This window comes from Lactuca sativa, chromosome 4, assembly GCF_002870075.4.
Source record: "Lactuca sativa cultivar Salinas chromosome 4, Lsat_Salinas_v11, whole genome shotgun sequence".
Taxonomy (NCBI): Eukaryota; Viridiplantae; Streptophyta; class Magnoliopsida; order Asterales; family Asteraceae; genus Lactuca; species Lactuca sativa.
Genome location: NC_056626.2, coordinates 320,516,944 through 320,537,546, shown reverse-complemented (window position 1 = coordinate 320,537,546; position 20,603 = coordinate 320,516,944). Strand labels below are relative to the sequence as shown.

At 34.8% G+C, this 20,603-nt stretch overlaps 1 protein-coding gene across 1 annotated transcript; it reads right to left on the bottom strand.

The window, feature by feature from the left end:
- Nucleotides 1–2,003: 2,003 nt before the first annotated feature.
- LOC111899163 (pheophytinase, chloroplastic) lies at nt 2,004–5,016 on the bottom strand. Its single transcript, XM_023895046.3, has 7 exons — nt 4,737–5,016; nt 4,536–4,637; nt 4,213–4,351; nt 3,884–4,054; nt 3,533–3,773; nt 2,775–2,866; nt 2,004–2,382 (listed from the first exon to the last, which is right to left on the bottom strand). The coding sequence occupies exons 1-7, from the start codon at nt 4,828–4,830 to the stop codon at nt 2,100–2,102; spliced, it is 1,122 nt and encodes a 373-aa protein (XP_023750814.1). The 5' UTR covers nt 4,831–5,016; the 3' UTR covers nt 2,004–2,099.
- Nucleotides 5,017–20,603: the final 15,587 nt, after the last annotated feature.

The window sequence follows — 20,603 nt, the reverse complement described above, 5'->3', positions numbered from 1 at the left end:
TTGATTCAAAAGCATGAAATATATACTCGATTATATTTTATAAATGAATTTATTTTATAAATGAATTTATTTTATAATGACCCTTTGAATCATGAAAATACATATAGATAAATTTTCTATAATAAGTACCTAACTGAATTTATGATTTTAGGATTTAACAAAAAGTTATTCAATAAAAACTTACTTTTTTGGTTAGCAACTTACGAGATTACTGAAAAATTGAACAATTGAACAATAAATTTTAGGGATAACGTTTATTTTTATTATTTAATATTTTATTTAACAAAATGAAATTATTGGCAAATAAAGAAATGAGTTTAATTAAAATGTCTCTATCTTACATCCATGGTGAGAGTAAACAATAGAATGTCTCATCCTCTATAAATAGAAAATATTGTGAAATATTTCAAATGGACTAAGTCATGAGATTTTTCTTGCTTCTACCATAGTAGGACGTTAAAAGTATTCTTTGGTGAGATTGTCTTTGTTGACAAGTGACCAATTAAGTTTCAGAATTTCAAAAATGAATTTGGATTGGATTTTTTAGATTTGGATCAAATTTGATTAATATCCGAGTGTATTTTGGCTGAGTTAGGCAAACTCGCTTCAATTGGAGGCCGAGTTTAAGTAACATGTCGAGTATTTGGTTGTATTAGCCAAGTTTTACAACCCTGTATGTAATACAATTTTATGTTCTAACCTTATAAAATATGTTCTATTATCATATGTTCTACATAATTATAGTAATATTTATGATACAATTTTTTTTTAATTTACTATTTAAGATAAAAAGATGTCTCTATATTCATATGTTGTACATAATGATAATATTTAAGATATATAAAAAGACGTCTCTATTATAATATGTTCTACGTAATGATAATATTTAATATAAACGTTTTAATTAATATGAAATTATTATTTAATAGATAACAATAATGATTTATTTATTTTTTAAAAATTTATAATTTTTTTTCTATTTTAACCATATAACTTTGTATATGCACAACAACTTCAAATTCCAATCTTATATCTTATGATATAGTTCAACATAATGATAATATTAAAAATCATTTTTTATATTTGTTATGAAATTATTATTTAATTGTTAATAACAACGATTTAGTTATTTTTAATATAAAATATTTTTTTCCTATCTTGAGCAACGTTACGGACATTCGTCTAGTTTAATATATATTGTATAATAATAAGAACTAACCATAAATATCTAGAATAAATTAATTGTTTTTAATTTTATTTTTATTTTTACTATTTTTATAATAGCAGTAGTCGCAGTCGGTAGCACAAAACAAACGGGAGCATTGGACCACAAACATAATTGGTAAACGCGAATATTCCAAATTTTCTCTGACTTTTTAAGCTATAAAGTTTCCAAGGCTTCTAGAAAATCAAATTGCAAATTGCAACATCAACCTTCTAGATCTAAAGACTTCCTTTTTTTATTATATAGAAGAAACTTTTAACATAAATCTTAAAAAATACTTCCTTACTTCATCATATACAAGAAACATTTTGCATAAATCTTGTAAACTAGTCATGTCATGCTTACGTAATATTTGTTACATCGGACATTAATTGATTGAACTTAACAAACTTCGTAAAACTATTTTTGACGAAAGGACATTTACGTCTTTTATATACACAACGAATATTAGTCCCACCTTTGCATGATTGTCCCACTTTCTTATTATACAAATAAAACAAAAAGAGATTTTTGTTAAAACTGCAGACCAATGCATGTCAAAAACAGTACAAATCTAACTGTAAACTCTGTAAAGCCTACTCTCTATTTTCGACGATGAGGACGAGGGCATTTATGTTTTGTCCAGCTTTTTTGAACGGGACAAAAAATTAAAAATCTTCCCCATTTACAGTCGCAGTCCAATACAGTAAAAAGTCACGTTTCGTCCATAACAAACGGTGTACGCTTAATGCAAGTTTTGGAATCCCACAACTTCCCATAAATCCAACTAAAAATACCCTAATCAAAGTATCGAAATTTTATAAAATATTTCATGAAAATATGTGATTAAATTATACATACATGTTGTATATAATTACAAATTTCACAAAAAAGTTTATAAAATTTGAGGGGTGGTTGATGTGGATGTGGATGGTAGAGTTGCTAGCCAATCAACCAAGGCCTTATTGACAAGTTCGGGAACTTCATCATGTGGACAATGCCCGGCTTGTAAGTTTACAATAGATGTGTTCGGGTAAAACTCTTTGATCCGAAGAGCCTTTGCGGGCCCCACCCACGGGTCTAAATCACCCCACACTAACAATAATGGGCACGATAGTTTGCTCAACACACTGTCGAGTGTGTATTTTCTTTGATTTGACATGAATCGTGTCATTAATCTGTAAATTAGATAGATTGCACTGTAAAACTAACAGTTCTACTTTTTCACTATTTTATCGATTTAGCTGGTTAACTATTTTAGATACCGATTAAATTATTATTACTTTTTTTACTGCTTAAAAATATTATTTTTCTCGGTTCTTTGGTTTTTTAATATATAAAAAACAAAATGTATTTTCACCATTTGAAAAGCAGTTGTATTTTCACTACTTTATCGATTTAGTTGGTTTTATACTTTTCTAATTATTTAAAAATATATATTTCTTGGTTATCTGGTTTTGATATATAGAAAAAACAAAATGTATTTTCACCATTTTATCGATTTAGTTACGAAACTATTTTAATTTTTTTTTTTTATCAATTCTTTTTACAAAAAGGAAAAAGAAAAAACCTGTAATAGACTTCTCCAGCATTTGGATCATCTGCTGGTCTGGTGATTGATTGGATTAGATAATCATCAACATTTGAAGTATTTTTATATACCTGAAATTTTAAATTTAATATTTTTCATTAGTATAGTAAATGAAGATATACTTAAGTGTATCTAACATGATTCTTACAGAAGCAAAATAAAAGCAGTATGATTTAATATAATAAAGAATTCAATGAAAGCACACTGCTATTTCTTGCATCTAAGTTCTAACTATAATTATTATAAGACAAAACTTCAAAAATGGTCCCTGTGGTTTTCAAAAATATCAAGTTTAATCCCTAAGTTCAAAAAACCTCACAGATGGTCCGTGTGGTTTCAAAACTTTTAACATTTGGTCCTTCCGGCTCACTCCGTCAGCATTTCACCGTTAAGTGAGGGGTATTTTCGTCATTTCAATACCCAGAGACCATCTAAGTGAGGGGTATTTTCGTCATTTCACCGTTAAGTGAGGGGTATTGATAATAAGAGAAAACCTCATAAATGGTCCCTGGGTATTGAAATGACGAAAAGACCCCTCACTTAACGGTGAAATGCTGACAGAGTGAGCCGGAAGGACCAAATGTTAAAAGTTTTGAAACCACACGGACCATCTGTGAGGTTTTTTGAACTTAGGGATTAAACTTGATATTTTTGAAAACCACAGGGACCATTGTTGAAGTTTTGTCTTATTATAAAATAAAGTTAAATAATTATTAAAGTAGTAAAATTTAACTTACACTTTTCAAGACAGATTCAACACGAGCTGGTTGCTTAGCTTGCCAAAACAAGAATCCAAGAACCACACGTTGAAAAATTTCCTTCAATGGCTTTATGAGAAATTTCTGAAAAGGGGATTCTTGAGCCTCATTTTCTTCATCATTTGGGCTTCCAAATTGTCCTGCAGAGTTCAGTAACACAATCCCAACAACTTGCTCTTTCATTGCTTCTGCTGCCACCAAAGCTGTAAATCCTCCAAGACTAATAAAAGTTTCCAAATTTATAAATCAATGATCTTCTAATTTTCATAATAATATGTATACACAACCACTAAATCGAAAATAAAAATCGCAAGATCATTAATTCATTACCTATTTCCAACCAATATAGTTGGTTCTTTCACTATCTCCTTCAAGAAATCAGCAACTTGATCTCTCCACACTAATGCATCATAATCAACAAGTGCTTTTTCACTCCACCCAAAGCCAAGTAAGTCCACAGCATACACTTTGTACTTTTTAGCTAATTCAGGTATATTGTACCTATAGATATATGAGAAATTATAAATTATAGAACAAGGATTTTCTTGTATAATAGAAAGGGACCTTCAAAATACATAGAGAAAGAGGAAAAGGAAACAGTTGCAAACAATAATAAAAGGAAATGTTGGTAAAAAAAAAATAGAGTAATAGAAAGGGACCTCCAATGGAAAGCTGAAGCACCAAAACCATGGATGAGAACAATGGGGAAACCTTCTCCTTCTTCAACATAATGTATTTTGTGACCTCTCCATGTCCAAAAGTTATATCCATCGTTCTTGAAAGGTAATCTCTCTAGACCTATTGAAAAAAACCCAATAGAATTATAGTAAATACGAAGCTACATCAAAATGAAGAAACTAATAACACTAATGGAGCCAAATTTGTGATCAGACATGCTTCAATCACTTAAAACCCTAACAATTTCCATTGGCCATTCGAAAATTAAATTAAAACCCTAAAGCAAGAGAAATAAGAAATCAACCTTGAGCAGATTGAGATAGCAAAGTAGACGGGATCACCGAAGCTCCAGCTGCAACAATTCCTTTCGTAGCAAAATCTCTCCTACTCAAACCACATTTATTTCCTACCACAAACAGAGAACAGTCGATCAATAATACCAATTAGCGTCAATGTAAAGTAAATTACTAGTAGAGAATGAGTTGAAATTAGATCGAAAACTCACTATAAGGATGAACTTTGACGATGGAACTGAATTTGTTAGCGGTAGGGCACTCGGTTCTTACTGGATACGGCACCGAAGCACATGAAGACGACATTAAATCTGGTGAAATCGAGAAGGAAAAGGAAAAAGGCTAAGTTGTAGAGATTAAACCTTTTGCGACTTCATCAAAATGACAAAAGATGTTAAGGTAAAGAGAATTTTTTTTATTGATTTAGGGCTTTGGAGTTGCAGAGGGTTTGATTTGAGTGGTGGGAATGAAGCTATGAGGCTGTGGCTGACCCCTGGCCAAGTTACTTTATTTCCCCCGCGAATTCTTGGTTTAAATAGGTTGTCACTTCAACTTTGCAAAATCGTCATAATAACATGAGTAATGAGTAAGAGGTTTACTGGTTATAATATTTTTTATTTTTACTTTTGGAAAGTAATATCACTGATCCTTATGGGAGATTTTGGTAACACATGTGTTCCAGTGGAGGATTTTGGTAACACCTATGGGAGTGTTACTCTTCAACACATGTGAAATGACATAAATATCCCTATTCTTAATAGGTAAAATAATTAGAGTAAATTAAACGAATGGTTCTTATAGTTTAGAGTAATTTGTACGTTTGGTCCTAACTTATTTTTTAACTCGAAAGATCTTTACTGTTTGTTTTGTGTTTGGTTCTTGTTTTATCTAAAAAAAAGATATTTTGACATTGATATTTTAATTTATTTAAATAACCACACATCCAACATCACCTCCACTTCACCTTACCTTACCTTACCTTACCTTACCTACATCATCTTATTTAAATAAATTAAAAATTAAGGGCAAAATAGTCTTTTTAATTAAGATAGGGACCAAACGTGCAACAAAAACAAACAGTAACAACCTTCCGAATTAAAAAATAAGTTAGGGACCAAACGTGCAAATTACCCCAAACCATAGAGACTATTCATGTAATTTACTCAATAACCAGATTACTCCTCTTTTCTATGTTGTCTTTTATTATTATTACGGGAACCATATTTGAAAATAATAATAATAATAATAATAATAATAATAATAATAATAATAATAATAAAAGCCTAGACAATCTCACACGATTAACTAGCCCCACTTATCTCTCATTTACTCACATCTCACCGGTGTTACTTAAAACCACCACCTCCGGCAACCAATGTCATCTAACATGCCACCATTTGTCGACATCTTCTTTCGGAGAACATCAACTCCCTATTAAGTTGCCATTCCACATCCAGATTTGCAACCCTCTAGTCCACCATTTTTTTCCCTAGAGACAATGGCGTGCAGGAGCACAGTGATGATGTGAAGAAGTGGTGTCACAGACGATCACCTTCTTACCCATCATTGGTTCTCGAGTCACCTTCCGATAACCCAAATCCACCCCCAACGAACTAATCCATTTTGCATTAGTATTTGTGCATCATCAGAAAAGAAGGTGTAGATGGTAAGTAGTGATGGTTGAGATCACCAACGTTGTCTCAGATCTTGCATCTAGTGTCTCAAATTTGAAGGAAGAACATGATGGAGTTGATTACATGGGAGGAAAACGAGAATGAGAAGGGTGGGCGGAGGTTTTCGATGGTTGTTGTTGAGAGGTGGTCACTAAAGAAAACAAGAAAGGTTAACAAGAAGAATTGCATTCCTGATGTTTTATTATGATTGAAGAACCATAGAAAATGTATATAGGAATATTGCTTGAATAGCAAGAAAAAAAAAAGGAAACTAGATCAATAGAAAATATAGAATAAAGAAACCAAATCAAAATCAATCTTCTTTACTCCCCCTCAAGATAAAGCGTGAAGATCTTGAACACCCATCTTGTCAAGTAAGAAACAAAAACATGTAGTTCTAAGAGGTTTGGTAAAAATATCTATCAATTGATTGGTGGTAACGATCGCACAAGGGGCAATTTCTTTGGACTCCACACGCTCATGGACAAAGTAGCAATCCATTTCAACATGCTTTGTTCATTCATGGAAAACTAGATTGTTGGCAATATGACGAGTGGCCTGATTATCACAGTAAAGAGGAGTTAGTTCTAACTGAGGTGCTTCTAAATCAGAGAGCAACCAACGAAGTTATAAGAGTTCACTAATTGTGCTTGCCATTGACCTGTACTCAGCTTTAGCAGAAGACCAGGAAACTGTTGGATTAGTGTCTAAGCCCGTAACTATATTTGGTATGTACTTGACCCGGTTGTGCATGGTCCTTTTGGGTTGCCTTCACCAAAGCAACTTGACAAGGTTATTTAAGAAAGTGAGAGAAGATATTATGGTTTATTAATATATTATAAGAATAATATATCATATTATTTGATTAATATTAGTCATAAATTAATTAGGAATTAATTTGGTGACTAAAAGAGATTAATTGAATAAAGGGGCATAAACTATCAAATGTGTGATAGTTGAGTTTTGGGCTGGGAAACCTAATGGACTGAGGGGGGAACGAAATTATGATGGGGATCCATCATATTTTTGTCCAAAGGCCCCAATCTAGAAGGTTCCATGGGCTGCTTGGTGACTAAGTTGTCTATTAGGGTTTAGACTAAAACCCTAGCAGCCTACACTATAAATAAAGGCCCTTGGATGTAATTTTCGGATGCTTGACTCCAAGAGAAACCCTAGGGCTGATTTTTAGTGTTCTTCCTCCTCTCTCTTAATAGCCTTCTTTCTTGTGGTGTTTGTGAACCATTAGAGGAGTTACAATTGTGACTCTAAGCTCAAGATCAAGAACATTCAAAGGATTCCAGGCAAATTGAAAGAGGTAAATGATGGGTTTTGGTCATAATACATCATATGTGCTCATACAAACCCTAATGCTCGGATCTAGGTTTCTCTATTGTACATGCTTTGAATCCAAGACTATAAACCCTAATTCTAGCATATGGAAATCAATATTAACATATAATAGGTTTAAGAACATACCTTGATTGTTATATAGCAATAACAATCCAATTCCTCCTTGAATTGACCTTGGAAAGCTGAGAGTCATAAGTGTCACTCCTCTAATGGCTTACAAACACCAAGAGCAAATGGAGAAGGTATAAAGAGAGAGGAGGGAGGTTAGAATTCGTCCTTAGGACCTCTTGGGAAGGGTTAGACGGATTCCTAAGCCCTAGGGGGTTTATATAGGTGTAAAGATGAAGGTTTTAGTCCTTATCCTTATCTACTTGCTTGTCCACCAAGCAACCATAAGATAAGTCCTAGAAACCCTTATCCTAGTCGAATTCTAAGGGATTTACACCTCAAATTCGTTCACCATATATATAAGATAATCCTTACCTTATTTTGTAACTATCACATAATTACAATTCAGCCCCTCTAGTTTAATTAATTACACTTGATCACAAAATTAATTCTTAATTAATTATTGACCAATATTAATTAAACAAATATGATTTCTCCTTTAATATATTATTCTTATAACATATTAATAAATCATAATAACCTCTCTCTCTTTATTTATTTCTCTAATCAAGTTGCTTTGGTGAAGGCAACCCAAAAGGACCATGCACCATCGGGTCAAGTACATACCAAAATAGTTATGGACTTAGACACTAATCCAACAGTCTCCCACTTGGATAAGTCTAATAACTATTATGCGTATGACTTCGGATCCCGATCTGCAATCGTAGCTTTCCAAAGCCACTGTCAACTCTGATCATATCAAATACGCGTGTCCTTAGATAAGGGATCATATATTCCTCCATTCTAGATATCATATGAGATATGATTTCAAATCATTCTCTTTGTACTATATCTCGATTTCCGATTTATGACGACTGACTAACTGAACAAATCAAATTAGCCCTAGCCCGGCCGAGCATTTACGTTTGTCATCACTAAACCATCGAGGGGCCCAAAGATATCGCCTTTATCCTACTTTGAATAAAAGGAATGGATAAACTTTGATACAATGCTCGCTTGCACTCACGCACCGAATTACACACAACAATATGTTTTATAACACCAAGTTACTGGTGCGTTTACATATTATCAATGTGCAACCGATTTGCAAGATACAACTCACACATCTCGGTTTCAAGAATATAAGATGTTATCGTCTCACCAATCACTCGTGATACAATTCATGGAGTGATCCAAGTGAGCGTGGGTTTGATCCAATGCTCAAATCATATTCATAAGCACTCATGAAAGTTGCAGCAAACATTTGCTTATGTCTAATGCTCTTTAGACAATCCACACACCAATTCATGACAGTCTTCATTCATATCTACTTCCAACATATAAATGACTGTGGCTTGTTCGAATAATTCGATTATTCTTAATAAATTCAATTATTCTGGAAGTCAAAACATGCAAAGTGAAACACAAGAATAATACTAATCCCATATGGCCTCAAACCTTTGAGTATAAATGAAACACCTTTTATTTGTCACCATATCGATTACTCATTATTTGTTGTTTCGTGTAATCAACTTCTTACTTGAATTCCAACACTTGTCCCATGCTCCTAGTATGCACACAATGTTTACCTATGGTTCTTACTTTGTGAAATAGATCATATTGAACACATTTCCAATCATTCTCATTTCTCAACTCCAAATCCTTTTTCCATAAGTTAAAGAATATCAAATTCTTGCTACTTATAGAATATGCTAGATTCTAACATTCTATGCAACATCCTTTCGTAATATTACTGCACCAAAGTCACAAAGACTATTGCCAATGATATTACAAAGTCCTCCATCGGAGATTGTTACAAGACAATTCCATAGACGTGATGTCTCTCACTCAAAGTACATTCTTTGAACATCCTTTTGCATAGAAGTTTCTAATCTAGTCATATATTTCTCAATATTCAATTCCCAATATGGACACACTTCCATATGTTCCATATGACAACTCATTCTTAATAGAATCTTATCTATTCGTAATGATGTCGATACGGTCCATCCAATATGGAAACATTTCCATATTTTCCAATACTATACTTCCAACTACTCATAAGCGACCAATCCTCGTCGAACTTTGGGTTGTCCTTTGATAGTTGTTTAATTGTTTTAGTCAAAACCAATTCTAGTCCCTTTTCCCTCTAAATGCACTCGACATTTGGAAAATTTTAGAATGGTCAAACATTAAAGCATTTGCAATCGATCCTATACCCGAAGCGTATGGGACACGACGCATAATGTTTTATTTGCTATGTTCTCAAAATTCGAATTGTGAAGAGGGATGCCGTAATCATAATCGAAATTTTAAGAACACACTATGTACCCTTGACTAAGTTTATTAACATTTCTCAACCTAATCCTTTAGATTTGAAATGAAGCATAATATTCTCTCCCTTAATTATAGCAAAACAACCTTTCAACTCTTACAACTTTGCAAGATATGACTCTTGTTTTCTATAATTAATATTGCTAACCTTGCAATACTTGCCTTAATCATCATACAATCATAACATTTATGCTCCCACTATCATGATGATTATTATAAAACATAACACTTATGCTCCCACTAGCTTCGACATGTATTCATAAACATCTTAACTTTTAGAAAAACAATACTTATTGAATTTCTTAAGTTCATGTTTTTAATACTTAGTGCTTTGATAATCTTTTATCAAGGTTTCTTGAACTTATACACATTTGCCTTCGATAGTTCATATGTGTGTCTAAACAATTAAGACTAATTGCCAAACCTCACAATTCAAATTATGGAAAGGGATGCCGTAACCATAATTGAATTCGAGAATGCAATTTTACAATCACTATCTTCTTAAAATCTTTCTTAGTGAAAGCATTTCCTTACAATCATTTTCATGAAGGAAGAAATCTTATGACACTTAGATTTGAGCGGTGTATGTGTTCCTATCCATGTGAATTTGTTAAAACCAAAGTTTACGACAAATTCAAACTCATATGGACCGAACCTTTCTTAATCTTGATTTCTTGCCTTTATGGTAGCACAGCTGCCCACCATGTCTTCCAAGTAGTTAACTAGCTCACCCTTTCCTATCAATGTACCTTTCATTGATTAAGGTGCTTTGCCTTTTATGCGTTCAAAATGAGAACTCATAGAACTCACATGCATAATTAACTCGATTGGATTGACACAGAATCAAAATAATGTCAACACGATAGGTTGTAAACCTCAACTCGTGTGCTAGTGATGATCGATAAGGTTTATTTGATTTGTTCTTAAAACCTTTCAAGACCATTAAGACTCCCACTGACTCCTTGACATATAAGATTCTCTTGTCAATAAACATTTCTTGACAAACAAATATTCAAGAGTTAGTGTAGTTTTTATCAAAACACTTCATAAATTGCTCCTAGTTGGTCTTTGTCTTATCCAAGACATCACAACTTTCCACATTTAATGAAAGTTACAAATCTTCTTAATACCTTTCACTTAGTGTCACAATCTTAACTTTAAGATTTGTTATTGGAACGAAGTATGATTGACTTATTGATTTAACCATTTCTTCAATTCTTGATTCCTCTTCTTGGACATACAATTGTACCAAGACTCACTTAGAGGATCAATTGAGATATGGTTCTTAATCATTAAGACTTATCATAAAGCATAAAAGGTACTCTCCCTTCTTCTTAGAATGGAGAAACTTTTATCTTTCTGCCTACTTGATTCTTCTTATTCGTTCTGCTATTGATTTAAACATTTTCAATCAATTCAGAATTACACTTAATCTTATAAGCATAATCATATTTACTAAACCTTTAGTAAATCATGACGAATGTCTTTGTTACTCTTATGGTGGACTTGATCAACACGCAACTTTGTGTATTCGATCTCCAAGTCCTTCACTTGACACTTTGTCAATGAGTTAGTCTAATTATCAAATCTGAAATTTCTCATTCATCGTGCAACCAAGTTGCATGATTCCAAATTTCTGTCCAATTGAAACTTGGGCGATGAGAAACTCTCCCTATTTGGTAAATTCTCGACTTTCCACAAGAACCAAATCCATAGAAACATTTTAACATCAATTTTTCATACACACCATTGCAAGGAGAAATAAATAAAATTTAAAATCAAAAATTATTTTATTGCGGAAAAATTTGTCCTTACAATGCAACTTATTGAAAAACTTATGCTAATACATTTTTCTTAGAAATCTAATTCTAACTCTAAGTAGCAGCTCAAGAATCTAATCTTCGAGAAATGCGATCGAAATCCATTCTTTCACGGTTAGATTCTGCTCACTTCTTCCCTTAAGCTTCCTTTCTTTTCTTCGATCCTACAAAACATGAATTGTAATCTTATCACATTATGTATTAAGAATCTAGAATAGAAGCTTAAAAGAGTTAGTTAATGGATTTTACCTATCTTAGAGCCATACGTTTTGACTCTCCCATCTCTTAGATCTCTTAGGTAAATGGGGCAACTTCGTCTCCAATGCCCCTTCTCTTGGCAATAAAAGCAAATCGACTATTTTGGAACAGGACATGGAATTATTTCAGACATCGTCTTTCTCTTATGATCAAACTTTTCGATCATAGCATGTCTTTCATTGCCATTGTCTATATCCATAGAGGTCTCGAAGGCAGATTCACCAATCAACTTTGCTTTTCTATTGTGCCAAATCATTGCAGATTCAGTAGCAATAAGCATATAGGTGAGATCTATAAGGGTCATGTCGTATTTCATCATATAGTACTCTCTTACGAACTCACTCAATCAACAGGCATTTCCTCACAGACAACGGATCTCGACATTCTTAACCTATCAATGTGTGACTTCATCCCTAGGACGTGTGCACACACAGACTTTCCTTCTTTATGTTTACTTGCCAAAAGGGCTTGAGTGATCTTGAACTTTTCAAGCCTTTGAACTTGTGGGTTAGGGAGAATAATTGGAGGAGGTAGAGGAAGTGAAGCATGATTTTTGTTCCTTGATCGAATTGTGGAATATCATTTTCATGTGGAATGCTTGTTCCACGGGATTTGGGAAGACCATAGTTGTCAAACTTTGACATCTACAATACGGGAGAAAACGAATTCAAGTTAGTTGATTGATTGAGTCCTTAGCAAATCACCCAAATGAGATACTAAGGCTAGGACCCAACACAATATTCTACAACTCGGGAGAGGGATGCCGTAACCCTAATTGCAGAATATTTGAAGGTAAGTGAATGACGATTCACTAATTTCCACCATGAAAAACGAAAAAGAAATTTAAGTTTTAAATCTATGAAAACTCCTAGATCCTTTGAGATACATTGAACTTTCAATGGCATGTTTATATCTCGATATGCCCCTCTTGTTTGTGACTGGGATGCCGAGGATCACAAAGCGGGTGTGAATAACCATGCAAACTACATGGTGCCCTCACATGTTACAGTCACCTATTCGATGTGCCGGTAAACCACACACGCTCCACCGAACTATGACAAACATTGAGTCACCCTTTGCTACCTTTGCTTAGACCCATTTAGTGTGCCGGTTAACCACACACGCTCCACTAACGTCTTCGCAAGGGCACAAAGTGTAATTTCATGGAATTGCATCAATTCACTTTTGCCTAAGTAACTAAGATTGTGAATTTTATGAAACATTTAGTTACTTTAATAATTCATTATACTTATAATGGAAGGTTTCGTCCTATCATACCCGTTCGGCTAACGACCCTCCACTAGTCAAGAGTGCGGTGGGTAAGAGTGGATACCCATTCAATCGCCATTTTATAGGCAATTTCCTTAAACACCCCTTATAGACCAGCTTCGAGAATGAGGCCTACTAACGGTAAGACTGACTTTTACTCATACATATATATAATGTTAGACTTTTAATGTTATATATAGTATAGGGTGTATTTTATACTTTCAAAATACTAGGTGGTCTAATTTAACAATTATACTTTTAATTCAATTAAATTGTAAACCTAAACTTTTATGGATTTACTAAACCTCTTTTAATTATACACCTTAATTAATTAATAAAACCATAAGGGTGTGATGTGAACTTTTTCAAAACAATACTAGAGTTTTAGAATTTAACATTCCTAATTAAACTTTTAATCAACTTTTAAATTCCGAAACTTGAGGGCAAGTTTTGAAACATTTCAAACTATTAGGGTTTAGAATTTAAATATGCATCAAAATTAAACTATTTAATCAAAATTTAAATTCCAAAACTTGAGGGCAAGTTTTGAAACCTTTTTCAAAACATTAGGGTTTCAAGTATTTAAATTTCAAAACAACAAAACTATCGGGGTTCAAATTTAAACTATAAAACCTAAAGGGCCAAATATGAAACTTTTCACAACAACAAGGATCAAATAACAAATAATTCAAATTAACATTTAATCACATAATTATCCATATTTGATGATTTCTTGCAAAACAATTTATCAATTTACTTAAAATAATTATCAATTATCTTATAAGGAAACAATTATCTTATTAATTGATAAATATCTTCAATTAGATTAAAAATATAGTCAAATATATCATATCATCGGATTAATATTAATCTAACATGATAAGGTAATTATCCCAATGCAAAAACAGCAAGAAATCCCGAGATAAGCACTATCTGACGCACCGACTCGCCGAGTCTCCCTCTGGAACTCGCCGAGTAGGGCTGACTCGCCGAGTCCAAGAGTGACTCGCCGAGTCAGGTCGAACAGTGAGGCCAAAACACGATTTTCAGTTACATCAAGCATCAATACAATAGAAACCAATCATGGCTCTGATACCACTGATGGGTTTTGGTCATAATACATCATATGTGCTCATACAAACCCTAATGCTCGGATCTAGGTTTCTCTATTGTACATGCTTTGAATCCAAGACTATAAACCCTAATTCTAGCATATGGAAATCAATATTAACATATAATAGGTTTAAGAACATACCTTGATTGTTATATAGCAATAACAATCCAATTCCTCCTTGAATTGACCTTGGAAAGCTGAGAGTCACAAGTGTCACTCCTCTAATGGCTTACAAACACCAAGAGCAAATGGAGAAGGTATAAAGAGAGAGGAGGGAGGTTAGAATTCGTCCTTAGGACCTCTTGGGAAGGGTTAGACGAATTCCTAAGCCCTAGGGGGTTTATATAGGTGTAAAGATTAAGGTTTTAGTCCTTATCCTTATCTACTTGCTTGTCCACCAAGCAACCATAAGATAAGTCCTAGAAACCCTTATCCTAGTCGAATTCTAAGGGATTTACACCTCAAATTCGTTCACCATATATATAAGATAATGCTTACCTTATTTTGTAACAATCACATAATTACAATTCAGCCCCTCTAGTTTAATTAATTACACTTGATCACAAAATTAATTCTTAATTAATTATTGACCAATATTAATTAAAAAAATATGATTTCTCCTTTAATATATTATTCTTATAACATATTAATAAATCATAATAACCTCTCTCTCTTTATTTATTTCTCCAATCAAGTTGCTTTGGTGAAGGCAACCCAAAAGGACCATGCACCATCGGGTCAAGTACATACCAAAATAGTTATGGACTTAGACACTAATCCAACAGTAAACACTTAGATCTGTTCTTATAATGTTAATTTTGAATTATACATGTTAGATCTAGGGTTGCAAGTCTTCGATTCATTGCATGTACAATAGAGAAACCTAGATCCAAGCATTAGGGTTTGTATGAGCACATATGATTGTTCTTATGCATAAAACCCATCAATGGTATCAAAGCCTTGATTGGTTTCTATTGTATGTGATGTTGTGACTGTTTATTTGCTGAAAAACGTTTTCTGGCCCTCTGTTCGAACTGACTCGGTGAGTCACTTCATGGACCCGGCGAGTCAACGCAACTCGAAGAGTCCAGTGAGTGACTCGGCGAGTCGGAGCGTCAGACAGTGGGATTTTCGGATTTTCTTGCTGTTTTGCTAAAGGATAATTGCCATATATGTTTTGAACTGATAAAATATGAATTTTATTATTATTGAAAGATTATCCTTGCCAAAACACAAGATAATTACCAATTGATTAGATAATAAATTTCTTATATGATTAAAATTGATTATTTGAAATTAATTGGGTAACTTATCTTGCAATAAATTGAATTAGGTCAAATATAGATAATCACTAAATTAATTGTTTGATTTATATTATTTGTTGTTTGATTCCTTGTGTTTTGAAAAGTTCAAAACTTGCCCTCAAGCTTTGAAATTTAAACTCTTTGATTAAAAGTTTAATTATTGAAAGTTTTAAATTTCAACCCTTAGATTTTTACAAGTTTAAAAATCAACCTTATACTTTATATATTATAAGATTAATATATATATATATATATATATATATATATATATATATATATATATATATATATGTATGTATGTATGTATGCATAAGAATAAAGCTAGTCTTATCGCTAGTAGGCCTTATTCACGAAGTCGGTCTATAAGGTGGGTATAAGGTTGTTGCCTATAAAATGGCGCTTAATGGGTGTACACTCACACCCACCGCTTGCTTGACTGGTGAAGGGTCGTTATCTGAACGGATAGGATAGGGCACTTAATACCTCATTATAAGTATAATGAATATTACAAAGTAACTAACATGTTTTTTTTTTCAAATTCCCAATCTTAGTTACTTTAGGGTAAAATATGAAAATGATGTTATTCCATGGAATTACACTTTGTACCCTTGTCAAACGTTAGTGGAGCGTGTGTGGTTAACCGGCACACTAATTTGGGATTGACATTGGTGGCAAAGGGTGGCTCGATGTTTTTCATAGATCAATGGATTGTGTGTGTCTAACCGGCACATTGATTATGTGATAGATACATTGAGTGCACCATGTTGATTCGCATGGTTATTCACAACTTGTTTGCGATCCTCGACATCCCAGTCGCAAATTTGAAGTGCATATCGAGATTTAAACATGTCATTGAAAAGTTCAATGAATCTCAAAGATCTAGGAGTTTTCAAATACATTTAAAACTTAATCTCCTTTTTGTTTTTCATGGTGAGAATTAGTGAATCGTCATTCACTTACCTTCAAGTTATTTACTTTTAGAGTACGACATCCCTTTCTAAGTTGTAAATAATGTTGTTGGATCCTATCCCTAATTTCTCATTTAGGTGTTTAATTGGGGATTCATTTCTAATCAAACTTTATTCCTTTCTTTGTTCAGATGTCTAACACAAACGCAAACAACAATGCTCCCGGTTCATACTCGTTGATGAGCCTATGTCAAAAGGTGACGTTTGATGGATCGAATTTCAACGAATGGATGAGATACATTCGCATGATTGCTCGTTACGAGGACAAAGAATATGTCCTCGACGATAAGCTTGAAAAGATCAATCCAGAAGTCGCTACTCCTGAAGAAATGGCCGTCTTTGAGGCCCACGAGCATGATGCAACGAAAGTTCATTGCATTATGTTGGCCACCATGAATCTTAAATTCCAAAAGTCCTATGAGGACATGTATCCATATGAAATGCATCAAGATTTGCTGGAGATGTATCACCAAAGCGCAAGGCAAGAGCGCTATGAGATCATCACCAACATGATCACCGCTAAGATGGGGAGTGGAGAGTCCCTAACCTCACATTTGTAGAAAATGCAGAGGTATGTTGATCGTCTTCGCAAGTTAAATGTTAACTTTGGGGAAGATTTGGTTATCGACATCATTCTTCACTCCTTGCCCTCGTGCTACAACCAATTTAGGATGACCTACCATATGAACAAAGAAGAGGTCACCTTGAGCAAACTCCAAGGGATCCTAAGGATTGCTGAAATCAATCATAAGGACAAATTTGTTACATCATCCTCTATTGTGGCTGCTCCGATGTTGGCAATTGGTCAAGGAAAGGGTAAAAAGAGGAAGGCTCCAAGTAAGAGCCACCACAAGGGTAAGCCCCATGATGGTTCCTCCTCTAGTGGAACCAAAGTTGGTTCAGTCAAACCCTCTTCTGATCCCAAAGAAGCAGAGTGCTACTACTGCCATGAGAAGGGCCATTGGAAAAGAAGTTGTGCCAAGTATCTGCAAGACATAAAAGATGGGAAGATAAAGCCCACCTTTGCAGGTATGTATTCTATTAAATCTAACAACTCATCATTTGCTACTTCATGGGTTCTTGATACAGGGTGTGGTTTCCACATTTGTTCTGATTTACAGGGCCTAAGAAGAAGTAGGGAAGTGGAACATGGAAAGATGAACTTGATTATGGGAAACAGAAGATCATCGCCTGTGACCAGAGTCGGAGTTTATTCTTTAGTGTTGAGTAATGGGTTAGGATTAGATTTAAATAATTGTTGCTATTCGCCAGATATGGGAAGAAACATCATTTGATTTCATGGATTGTTTAGACAAGGTTTCAGATACTCATTTGATAATAGTAATGGTTCTATTAATGTTTGTTTGAATGGTGTCTTTTATTTCAATGAATTACCTTGTAATGGGATTTATGAATACGTGATGGTTGTTGAAAATTTAGGAAATGATGTGTTGAATATTGATTCATCTACTAGTCTAGATAAAGCATGCTTGTGACATTATCGCCTTGGCCATGTCAACAAGAAATGCATAGCCTAACTCCAAAAGGATGGAGTGTTGGAGTCATTCGACCTTAGGGACGATGACGTGTGTGAATCTTGTTTACTTGGGAAGATGACCGAGTCACCCTTCACTGGCACTTATGATAGGGGTGAGGTCTATTGGATCTCATACACACCGATATGTGTGGGCCCTTTAGATCCACCACAAGGGATGCTTGCCGCTTCTACGTGACTTTTACGGATGATTATAGCAGATATGGATATATCTACTTAATCAAGCAAAAGTCAGAAACTTTTGAAAAGTTCAAAGAGTTTAAGAATGAAGTGGAGAATCAACTGGGCAGGAAAATCAAGATGCTTCGGTCAGACCGAGGGGGAGAGTACCTAAGTCTTGAATTTCACAACTATCTAAAAGAATGCGGAATTGTTTCGGAATTGACGCCTCCGAGAATGCCACAATTGAATGGTGTGGCTGAGAGACGTAATCGGACCTTGTTGGACATGGTTCGTTGTATGATGAGTCGGGATTCGTTACCAATAGTTTTCTAGGGGTATGCCTTAGAGACTTCCGCCCATATCCTTAACTTAGTTCCCACCAAGAAGGTTGCCAAAACACCTCACGAGATGTGGACAGGGAAAGCTCCTTCGTTGGCACATATCAAGGTTTGGGTTTGCAAGGCTTTCGTAAGACGAGAGACTCACGACAAGCTCGAACCTCGTAGTGAGAAGTGTTTTTTCATCGGCTATCCACAGAAGTCTTTTGGCTATCTTTTCTATAGACCGAGTGACAATGTTGTCTTCGTTGCTAGAAGAGGAGTTTTCCGAGAAAGGAAATTAATAAGCCAAGAGGACAGTGGGTGGCAAATTGATCTTGAAGAGATTCAAGAGCAAAGCGATGAAGGAACCTCTAACAGTGACACTCAACCCGAGGAGGAAACTCCTGTTGAGCCCGTTAACGAGTCCTTACCTCTTAGACGTTCCAGTAGGGTTAGTGTTCAACCCCAGTTTTATGGTTTTCATATTACTACTGAAGGGGATACGTTTATTAGTGATGAAACACTGATAAATTTGGACGAACCTAGCAGCTACAAGGAAGCCATGGCAGGCCTGGAGTCTGCTAAATGGAAAGAGGCGATGGACAACGAGATTCAATCCATGTACGACAACCAAGTTTGGAATCTGGTTGAAAATGTATCGGGTCGTAAGATAGTCAGGTGCAAGTGGATCTTCAAGAAGAAGACGGACATGGATGGGAAAGTGCACACTTATAAAGCACGATTGGTTGCGAAGGGCTTTACTTAAACTCTTGGAGTTGACTATGATGATACCTTCTCACCAGTTGCTAAAATAAAGTCTATTAGGGTTATGCTTGCAATAGCTGCGTTTCATGATTATAAAATCTGGCAGATGGACGTGAAAACCGCTTTCCTTAATGGGAAGTTGGCTGAAGATGTGTACATGAATCATCCAGAGGGTTTTGTCGATGCGAAGCATCCAAATAGAGTGTGCAAGCTTGAGAAATCCATTTATGGATTGAAACAAGTGTCTCGCAGGTGGAATCTTTGTTTTGATGAGAAGGTTAAAGAGGTAGGTGTTCTACGAAGCGAAGATGAGTCATGTGTATATGTCAAAGCCAGTGGGAGTATAGTAAGCTTCCGCGTATTGTATGTCGATGACATACTACTCATAGGAAACGACATCCCAACCTTGCAGGAGGTCAAGTCCTGGCTTGGGAAGTGTTTCGCTATGAAGGTCCTCGGAGAGGCTGCTTATATTTTGGGGATAAGGATAGTGAGAAACAGAGAAAAGAGACTGATAGGACTCAATTAGGATACATACTTGGATAAGGTACTAAAGCATTTTAGTATGGAAAATTCAAAGAAAGGGGAGTTGCCAATCCAAAGCAATACCAAGATGAGTAAGACTCAGAGCCCGAGTACAGAGGTAGAGATAGCTGATATGAGCCGAGTACCTTACGCTTCCGCAGTCGGCTCTATCATGTACGCTATGACTTGTACTCGCCCTGATGTGGCCTTCGCTTTGAGCATGGTCAGCAGATATCAAGGGAATCGTGGTAGAGCTCGTTGAATTGCGGTTAAGAATATTCTTAAGTACCTGGGAAGGACCAAGGAATGGTTTCTAGTCCTCGGTGGGAGTGATGACTTAAGGGTACGAGGGTACAGTGATGCTAGTTTTCAGACGGATTGGGATAATTATCGATCGCAGTCGGGCTGGGTCTTTACCCTAAATGGAGGAGCAGTGACTTGGAAAAGTTCCAAGCAGGAGACCGTAGCTGATTCAACGTGTGAATCAGAGTACATTATGGCAAGCGAAGCGTCAAAGGAGGCTATATGGTTGAATAACTTCATTGGAGACCTTG

Excerpts from the sequence above, each read along its gene's own strand:
- LOC111899163 (XM_023895046.3), bottom strand. The coding sequence starts at position 4,830 with ATGTCGTCTTCATGTGCTTCGGTGCCGTATCCAGTAAGAACCGAGTGC. Across the intron at positions 4,638-4,736 it reads CGTCAAAGTTCATCCTTATA|GAAATAAATGTGGTTTGAGT; the intron begins GTGAGTTTTCGA and ends TGTTTGTGGTAG. Across the intron at positions 4,352-4,535 it reads GCTATCTCAATCTGCTCAAG|GTCTAGAGAGATTACCTTTC; the intron begins GTTGATTTCTTA and ends TTTTTTCAATAG.